The sequence below is a fragment of the Myiozetetes cayanensis genome, unplaced genomic scaffold (assembly GCF_022539395.1).
Source record: "Myiozetetes cayanensis isolate MyiCay16 unplaced genomic scaffold, myiCay2020 scf5-8, whole genome shotgun sequence".
Taxonomy (NCBI): Eukaryota; Metazoa; Chordata; class Aves; order Passeriformes; family Tyrannidae; genus Myiozetetes; species Myiozetetes cayanensis.
In genome coordinates this window covers 77,666,727-77,676,957 of record NW_026087742.1, presented here as the reverse complement: position 1 = coordinate 77,676,957, position 10,231 = coordinate 77,666,727, and the positions used below count along the sequence as shown (strand labels likewise).

General features: G+C 45.0%; 1 protein-coding gene across 1 annotated transcript in view; it reads right to left on the bottom strand.

Annotated features, from left to right (window-relative positions):
• Positions 1 to 7,713: 7,713 nt before the first annotated feature.
• CLYBL (citramalyl-CoA lyase) overlaps positions 7,714 to 10,231 on the bottom strand; it is a 168,604-nt gene continuing 166,086 nt past the window's right edge. The window contains exon 8 of the mRNA XM_050333910.1: positions 7,714 to 8,359. Coding sequence (XP_050189867.1) covers positions 8,264 to 8,359 — 96 coding nt within the window. The 3' untranslated portion in view covers positions 7,714 to 8,263. The remainder of the gene's footprint in view (positions 8,360 to 10,231) is intronic.

The following is a 10,231-nucleotide window of genomic DNA, read 5'->3' as shown; positions in this document are numbered from 1 at the left end:
AGTTAAGAAGAACATTGAAGAAATCAGGGAGGGTACATGCAAAAATACAGAGACTTCTTTATCTCTCTAAATATTAGTGTTGTAGGTCTTCCTTGGAGAGAGAGAGAGGAGGGGGGAGAGAGAGAGAGAAAGACAGAATGAAAGAAAAAGACAAAGGAAGAAAAAAGAAAAAGAAAGAAAGAAAAAGAAAGAAAGAAAGAAAGAAAGAAAGAAAGAAAGAAAGAAAGAAAGAAAGAAAAGAAAGAAAGAAAGAAAAGAAAGAAAGAAAGAAAGAAAGAAAGAAAAAGAAAGAAAGAAAAGAAAGAAAGAAGGAAAGAAAGAAAGGAAGGAAGGAAAGAAAGAAAGAAAGAAAGAAATAACTTTTAGAAAAATATTTCCAAAGGGGGAAACTGTTCATTGGGTAGATGTTTAGGCAAGAAAGTTAGGAAAGTAAGTTTCCTATTCTTCCCTTTTTAATTTTATAAGATTCCTCTTTTTCCTCTGTTTTTTGTTGCATCTATACATTTTATAGCATTAAAAATTTTTTATAGTATAGAAAATTACTGTAAAAGATGTCAGGGTACGCCTAGTCCACTCTTTCATGAAGGCCCTGTGGCAGATGCTTGCCTAATCTGCTCTAAAGTAATCTTGTCCCTTTCCTTTAGTGACTCATCTCATTGTGCACCTAGCCTTCAATTAGATTATTTTTTTGTTTTACAAATAGTGAAGATGTTCACACTTTCCTTTGCTTCAAAAACATTATTTCAGCCTATCCTTGTGCCTAAGGATGCTGAGAGCAAGGGATGAATCCACTGTGGAGCATGGGAGAATAGGCATGCATCTGTCTTCTCCATCTCCATCCCTCAGCCATTTCTCAGCCACTCTCCAGCAGTATTTCCCCATCTCTTAGGTCACATCTCTGTTAACATTTGCTTTGAAAGTTGTGGTTCACGTCCATCTACCTCTTACTTGTAGTTGGTTCTTTGTTCAGTTTGGTAACTGTATGCACCAGAGGAGAAGTAGCATAAGGGCTTCCACAGACAGCTCCAGAGAAAGATAACCTTAGATGATCTTTTACCATGGGAAGAAATGGTTTATCAGATGTTCTAGGACTGAATGGAAGCATGAATGGAAGGGTAGCTGGAAAGGCAGAGCTCAGTGGGCTCTGCCAGCTCCTCTTCAAATGCCATCAGGAGCCTCAGGGATACAAAGAGGAGCACACTGAACCCACAGTGCAGTTGGTGACTTTCAGTCCTGTGTTTACTTCTGGGACAACTGGCAAGAAATATGGTGCAGAAGCAAAAAAACAGTTTCTGCTTTTGTCCATAACACTTACTTATAACTAACCCCAGATCTCTGCTGATTTCTGCCCTGGTTTTATGCACACTGAGTGTATCAGGAGGGAAAGCCATGGCTTCTGTTTTCGTACTTGGTTCTCACATAAAATAATTGGGGGAGGAGAAGATGGGCGGAAGATGCAGCTGCAAAAACAGTCAGTGAAACATAAAAATCCCTGTTTTCTGTTGTAGTTCTTGGTGTCCTTCAGCTTCTGGGCACAGAAAAGGCCTCCCCCTGCTCAGGTTCAATACACAGGGGAGCCTTGAGGCTCAGAGCTCCCTTCCTACTTTCCCTAAACCTTGCTGTCAATTGTGCTTTTGTTCACAGAAAAAAAAAAAAATTAGCCCAGTGCATGCTAATTTATAGCCAGGGAAGCAATTAAAAAAAAGTTTATTATCCTTTCCCCCCTGCCTCTCAAATGGAGTGTTACAGCAGCAGGGTTTTTGGTAAGCTTGACACAAACTGATGTCAGTGATGAGGCAGCAAGGCCAGGAACCAAGCACAGGTCTTTACATCTTTCCTCCATGTGAAATGGGACCGCCTTCCAGTTTTCTCTGTCTGCCTATATTTGGGAGTGTGTGTGCTTTAGGAAAATCTAGGCACAAAGTCACACTTACTTCCTTAGGCTTTGACAGTAAATATGCACTGCACACATTGTCCTCACACACTCACTTTAACAAATGCTGGTTAAATACCAAACTAATTATTGCCTAATATAGCAACAATGTAGAGACAAAGTTACCTTTTATTACTGAACTTACTGCGTGCCTTGTTGTGTAAATTTAGGCATATCCTTAAAATTCAACAAAATATTAGACACCAATTAATCCATATGTTTAACCTAGTTTGTCTCTGGATTTTGTAACTCTTTGCAAAGCCATAGAACTGCACCAGTAGAGATTTTGCCATTAGCACAGGGCTGGCCTTTTATTTCAGGAGGAGTTGTTTTTTTCAAAACTGATTGTAAAGAAAGCAATAGGTATCTCTACCTACTACGTATTTTAAGTGGTCTCTGAGCGGAGTTATGATGTTGAAAGTGCCTGAGTGCTTTCAAATGAGCAGGTATGCTTTCATGTGTACCCCAGAGTGCTGAGGTCGAGGCATGGCACTGCCACAGGGCAGGCAGGGATGGGCAGCCTCTGCAGGGTGAGCTTCTTCTTGGGCATCTTGTGGGCAAGAGACCATAGCTCTTCCCTGAACTCCCACCAAGTACCACAGACCTGGGGGACCTCCTTTCAGTAAAGTAAAACACAGACTCTTTACTGGTGACCCAAGTGCTGATGATTGAAGAGGGTGAGAGTGATTTTTTTTCCCCAGCCTGTGCTCTCACACAGCAACACCAGCGATGTAACCAGACAGCCCTTGCACATGCACTGCCACTGGTTTCTCCTTCACTTGCAAGTGTTTAATTCTGTGTTATACAAGCATAGGCCTCTTGGTGACAAATCTGGAGGCAAGGCTGTCAGTGATGGTAGGATTTGCAGTGATGTGTGCACTACTGACTGTATCTGAGCTTCATTTTTACACAGGATAGAACATGCAGAGTTAGCATGCAGCATTTCCAGTGACATCCAATAGAGTACCAGACCCACACAAACTCTACTATATGTTAGGGACTACTGCAAAAGCAAGCCATGAATTAAATTAGTTATCAGGAAGACTACACCAGGTCTTCCCAGCATGAAGGTCAGCCATAAATTCTAGGCTATTGCAGGCATGTCTCACACACAGAGACAAGGCTTTTTACCTTCAGCAAGCTTCTCTTCAGAAAATTCTAAACTGGTGTGTGTGCTTGATAGCACAGCTTTAATAACATTAACAGCACTAGAAGAAGTAGGACTAAAATTCTGAACGTAAGACACAAAGCTACATGGAGCCAGATTTTAAACTACAGAGGCCCAAGAAGGTAGCATAAGCATTTATCACTCCTCATTCTCATCAGGATGATCAGCTTCAAATGATGCCAGCAGGCAGTGGGCACCTACAACAGCTTTAGGAACAGGGCTTCTTGCATTTCTGAAGACATCATTCTGAGCAGCACTTCATGGTATTGGCTTTGCTATCATAGATTGGGAGTTTCAGACTTAATTGGGGAAGCAATAACCCTAAACATAGTGAGGCTGTCTGATCTCTCCCCTGATTGCAGTGTGGGCACATGCAGGACATTTCTGCTCTGCATTCCATTACCTGCATCCCAGTGTGAGGAGAAAAGCCCCCATTCTGCTCCCAGTGAAGGACATCCAGTCCTGGGAGCCGAAGGGAGTTTTGGGGTGCACCAAGAGGACAAGAAGACCCAGTGGGGACTGTGAGGGGAGGGAAGGTGTGGTGGAAATAGAAGGCACTAATTTCTTCACTGTCCCTTGCAGGCACTATTGGTGCCAGGATGGTGTGTGTGTACCACTCTGCAGGTGGCCTTTTCATGGGCACCCTGGTCCCGATTGAAAGGTTGTTGTGGGCATGACGGTGGCTGGAGGAGATCATTCTGGTGGCAGAGTAATGAGTGTCATTGAAGGACCTCATTCTCCCTCCCCCTTCCTTCCCCTTCTTTCCTTCCCTTTCTCCTCGGTGTCCAGGGCTCCTGGAAGCAGCCCAGGAAGGCGTGGGGCTGTCTTGATCTCTGCGGGGCCAGGGACCGCCCTCCACCCATCCATCCATCCATCCATCCATCCATCCATCCATCCATCCATCCATCCATCCATCCCCACCCACCGGTGTCGCGGCTGCATCCCGGCGGTCCCGCGGCAGTGCAGAGCGCTGCAGGGGTCTCCTTCTGCCGCCCCGAGCGCTGCTGGCAGCTTCTCGTCCCTGGGTGGGGAAGACACCCCTCCCGTCTGCGGGCACCTCGTGCAAAAGCCAGCACCCCGAACCGACCCGCAGCCACCCCCCTCGCCCCGCCTCTCCTGGCGCTGCTCCCTGGAGTGCGCGGCTCCCCAGCCCCAGCAACGGGGAAAAATAGAAAATAATATACTTGCCCGTACGAGTTTTTATTCCCCTCTTCCCACTTTTTAATCTTTAAAGTAGTTGTCATAAACTAGCCCTGCCTCGGGGCTTTGCCATAATCTGAATTTGAGGGAGGTGAAAAGTGGCAGAAGGGGGTTGCAGGGATGGGATGAATGAAGTGCGGTCAAAGTTGGTCGCCCCACCCCACCCCCCGACCTCCTTTCCCCTCCAATTCGTAATCAGAAATTACTGCCCCAGGAGCAGATACTTCGTTTTATTGGCTCGTAAAAAAAAAAGTTTTCAAAGTCTAATTTCCACCAGATACATTGATTTTCCGTTGAAAACAGAATTAAAACAATACGCGCGAGTAGGTGCCATTAAAGCTAAGCCATCTTTGGCGTTAATCACGGGAGAGAAGGATTACGAAAGTCAGCAAAAGAGCACTGGGTTTGAAACGCAAAAATCCAGAGTTTAGGAAGACTAAGCTCAGAGCAGGGGGACTGAAGCAGCTCAAGAAACAAGGAAAAACCCTTAGTAAGAGTTAAAATTCAGTGTTAGGTTACTTCTCGATATGGCAAGGAATACGCCGTCCCTGAAAGGGATTTGTGATAGTGAAATACATCCCTTGCTAAAATACCGTTTGATGCTTGTGTCGAAGAGGAAACCAAAATAGTAGTTTTCTTTCAAGCCCCGATTTCGAACCAAACCAAACCAAATCCAAACCCAACTAACCAAAAAAACTCCAAAACCAAAGAACAACAACAACAAAAAACCCACCAAGAAAAACGAACCAAAAGCCACCCCAAAAATCCCTCTAAATTTCCATCCGCGTGTGTGAACAGCTTTCCTAGCGATATTTGTTTCAAACCTTACATACGCAGCGCCCCTGTGTTCCCGAGGTCTCTCTGCCTTCCCTTCCCCCTTTTCTACTGCTTGGATGGTCGGTTCAGAAGCAAATGCCTTGCTAAATAATTGCTAGAATTTGAAAAAAAAAAAAAAAAAAAAAGAGAGAAGGGAAAAAAAAAAGCCGGGAAAATGCGCACCAGCATTCAGGTGCTAACCTACTTATTTGAAAGTAATTTATTTTCCATTTTGCCCGTTTTTCCCCTTTAAAACAGAACGCTGAAAGAAAGAATAAGTGCTTTAACATTTCAGTGTTGTGCTCTGGTAATTACTTTTTCACTTTTCCCCTAAGTTCCAATGTGAAAACCTCACAGGGGGGTCTTTGCTGTAGCAGGGCTACAGTTCCCAGTCCCAAGCGCAAGATCTGCAATTACAAACCCATTCGGTGCCCTTCTCTATCATTAATATGCACAAAATCCTGCTGCTAATCTTATAATCTGTTTTGTTTCATCAATTGCTTGCCTAGCACCAGGCGGGAAAGAAAAAGAGAGAAAGAAAAAGAAAGAAAGAGGAGAAGAATAAAGCCGGAAAATCACGGAAAGCTTCGGAAAGTAAACGGAGAAGCCAAATAAATCGGATTTTATTTTTGATAAAGCAAAAGTCGTTAAGGCTGTTAAATGGAAGTAGGATTTTCCGATGGAGGGGTGGGTGTCAGGGAAATTTAAGGAAAAATCTGAATATATCCAGCATTTTATTTGCATATTCGATTTGTCCGCGTACGGGTCATGAAGTTCCTTAAGCACTCAGCGGTGGAGGCGGGAGGGTGCGCCTAAACACCTCAGGAGAGTATATTAATATTCCTTCAGTTTGAGTCAGACGAGGGAGAGGAGGCGGCGATCTCAGGATGGGGGGGTGTGGGTACGGGGGCTCCTCCGCTGCCCCCCGCTCTGGCCTGCGCGGCCGCGCAGCTCCCGCGGGCTTGTCACGCCTTGTCATTAAGACTTCAGTAAAACAATGAAGACATTATTTTTTGAAATCCTCCTTCCTCGACAGCCCGTTCCCCCCCCGCCCCATCTTCGGGCGCAGTATTAAGGGAATAAAACCATCTACACCACACGCGTACTATTGAGATTAATGAAAAAATTATGCCAAAAAAGCAGGAAAAAAAAATTAACCACAACAAACCACCGACTAAAAAACCCCAACCCCAAACAACTATTATCTCGTATATCTTATCCCTCGTCCCCCGCGCCGGGCCTCGCCGCCTCCTTGCCGTGCACCTGATGATTTATTAACGCAATCTGCGGGGATAACGACACGCGTGCCCGGCTCCGGCTCGTCCCAGCTCATCTCCTAAGTAATTGTTTCTCATTAGTTCTGATAATGTTTTAATAGTGCTGCCCATAATTTAGTCAGCCTGGAATTAATAACGGAGGGTGTCCTGAAACGCACGGGGATGAGGGGGAGCTGCAATATAAGCAGGTAGTCTTTAATTAATCAGATTAGCCCGGAGGTCCCCGCGCTGTAAGGGATCCGCCTGCGCAGCGCCCTCGGACGGGACTCGGGAGGGAGAGGGGGGTCGGTCCACGCTGCTCATCCCCAAACTCCGCGGAGGGGCTGCGGCGGGGGGGCTCTGCCGCCCGGGGGCTCCCAGAGGAGCAGGGAAACGGGAGGCCCTCCCGCTCCATGGTCCAATGCCGGGGGGGCCGCCCTCCGCTCCGCTCCGCTCCCGGGCCGGTCCCCGCCCGGTCCCCGCCGTTCCCCGGGGGGGCCGCGGAGAGGCGCTCCCACCGCCCCCGCGCTCCCTGCCCTCGCTGCTTCCACGCGGGCCGGTCGGTGGGATTCTTCCTCCTCCCCTTTCCTCTGCCTTAATTAAACCAAAAATAACCCTAAATGATTGAAATCGCTGCTCGGAGACGGAGGGGAAACACGCTAAGCGAGGAGACGGGAGGAGTAAGGCACTGTGGCTCCATACGTGAGGCCATGGAGGTAGTGAGAAATGAAACTAAAAAACAACTGTTTTCTATTTACAATTTTAAAGAAACAGAACAGCCTTCCCCGCAGTGTTTGTCTAAGTGCAGCAGCATTGCTGCTGTGTAGGTCATGAAAAGGTTGGTGCATAGTTTAAAACTTCCCATTCTGTTAATTTCTTAAAGAACAGTCGTTCATAGTCTGAGCACAAAAGCTCATGATTTAATGAGGAACAGAAACAAAATCTCTGATTGTTGGTGTTTCAAACTTCATTGGAGTCCTCTGGCAACCACAAGTTGATCCTCTGCAGCTTCAATACCCTTTAGCCCTCCATATAAGAGTACATGCTGAATAGAGGACAATGCCTGGTTGTTATGTTTATTTACCCTTACTACAAGCTGGGTTAACCTCTTCAAAACAGCTTTACTAAGCCCGTTAACCACACAGCCCACATGATCTGTAGCTGTATCCCTAATGTGATGTAAATCTGACTCGAGACCATATGCACGAGTTCTGCTGCATTGTGTCTCCGAAAACTACAAGTTTATTGCCGTCCAACCCTTCCCGGGCTGGATGCTTCCAGGAGGAAACTCTCTGAATAGCGACCACTTATAAAAAGAGAAAAAAGTCAAGAGTCCTGCATTGTTGGAGCAATATTTTTAATGGCTGTTGCACATCTACAGAAGGGCTGTGTATGGGGGATGCAAAGCTCACACAGGGTAAAGATTTTCATTGCAATTATTTCAACTGGTGCGTAATCATTTGAGGTTTTGTCCTTTCTGCCAGGAGTTCTGCATCAGAGCGGGAAGAAGCGCAGATAGAAATAGAAACAATTGAATCAGTTTTCGTCTGCTCTTTCAACAGAGCTCAGAGTTTATGTTTCACCTTTCTCCTTCAGTGAAGTCATAATCCTACATTTGTAGTAATTATCGTGATGTCACACAGTTGGTGATGTAACTTTGTCACAGGCTATGAGTGGAACACGGGCCATGCAGGAGTGAGCAGTGGTTTGAGTCAGGAATAATTTTAGTAATTAGCTATTCTGGCAAGCAAACTATGACAGATCTGCAAAATGGAAATGAATTTCTGCTTAAGCTTGACGTCTTTAATTTCCCCCCCACACCCTCCAAGTATTATAGTCATCTTTAAAAACAGCTACTGGGGCCCCATGGCGAGAGCTTCATTTACCAGCTCATTTTTTCTTGATGGCTGTGGCAAGCGTAACAATGTTCTGTGCCTGCTTCAGTAATGGCATGTCGATCATGCTCCCGTGGAAAGTAAACGCTCCCTGGAAAAGAGAGAATATAAACTTCCTGAGAGACCTCTGGAAATTGTAGTTGGCTTGTCTTGTTCTTTAAAGACACATCTGTTTGCCAAGAAACATCGGCTCCCCACAGTAATCCTGAACAAGTTTTAGGAGACAAACTAACCGAGACGGGCAAGTGCATTTAAAGAAAGGCAGAGGGCAAGAAGTGCTCCAAAGAGGAGGTAAAAAGAGAGAGAAAAGAGAAGCCCAGTGTGCAGCCGGCCTGTTTCAGCCTCTCTAGCTGGCAGACATTGAGGGCCAAGAGCAGCAAGGCTGAGCATGCCAGCTGGGGAGAAGGGCTGGCAGACGCAGCACCTGGAGGGCAGCCCTGCTCCCCACCTCCAGCATTGATCCAGGGCTGTGCCTCAGGGTCAGCATGAAGCTGCCTACAGACAGAGGGCAAAGTCAGAAAAATGATCTTTGTCAGGAAACAGCAATGGGTGTTTGTGGGAGTGGAGTGAAGCTTTCTTTACTTGGGGGTTTGCTGAGGTTGTGCTGCTGCTTCACCTCTCCATAAGGTCTCTGGTGCTAAAGATAGGCTGGACCTGTCCTGGGAGCCAGGGACTGGGATAAAAGCTGAAAAAACCAAGTGGATGGCACAATAATATTGCCCAAATTTGCTCTGGAGCCAAGGTAAAGCCCACCTGAGCACCACATATAGGGAATTTCCCCAAATGGATGCAGACTTCTCTGTGTCTCAGCAGTGGTGATCTGAGAGCCAGGACAGGTTTCAAAAGTCGCTTTCTATTCCTAAGGATTTTTTGTTGGTACCATGGTGACAAGTTTAAAACAATTAACTGTGAATCATAGTTAAATTTTAAACAGAAGACACATGTTTTAAATAGGGCCAAACCTGACTTATTCCTTTGGATGCTTTAATATACACATGTGTTCCTGAGGTAGGATTTGGAAGACAAAACACTGCATTAAGACACGATGAAGTTCAATAGACAAAAAACCCCAACTTATTTGCAATTCTAACAGTACTTTGACACATTTAAATAACCCCCCAAAAACCAACAAACCCCCAAACCCCAAATACAGATACGCAGTCCCCTCCCTGAAGAATTCAGAATTGAGGGCTTGGCCCCAGCATTGCATAAGGGTGCCTCTGTGAAGCACTGTGCACACGTTTAATGCCCTGCTGCAATCGATACAGGATCACAGGCTGGCCCTAGATCTGACAGTGAGCGAGGCTGACCAAGGTCAGGGTAAGGATGATATCAGCATGAGTGCCTGTGCACGCGTAGTGAGAGAAATGCAGAGGAGAACAAACCATTTATTGTTTTCTGGTTTTCATCTGAGACTTGATAATCATTAAATAGAGGACTCTAGTAAGTAAGGTGAAAATATTATAACCCTTTCACAAAAATGTTTAGGAAATGTGTTGCTCCAGTGGCATATCTAGTTCGACTGAAGTATTAATTGAATACCAAATCACATTCTGGAACGGTTAAGACGAAAATCCACATTAAACAGTAATCTAATACAAATCAATACTGTTGCGTGTAAGAACAGGCTGTATTAAAGCCATTGAAAACCTAATAGTAAAAACTATTTTATTCAAAGTAGATTTTCCTACTGTAGTGTGCAATATTTTAGGTAGGTTTGGAGAATAACGGGAACGACAGAAATACTCAAAGGTTCATGCTTCAAATTGAATATTTTTGTTTACAGAGCAAACAATTAATCCTACCTTACCCCAACAGTACCAACATTAATATTATTATTTCTATTAATATGACATAATAATTTATTTTAGCTATATATCAGTCATTTTCACTTTTAAACCTTTACAGAAAATGCAGCCTCAAACTATTCAATTTATTAGCTATTGTGAAAATAAATTAGGAA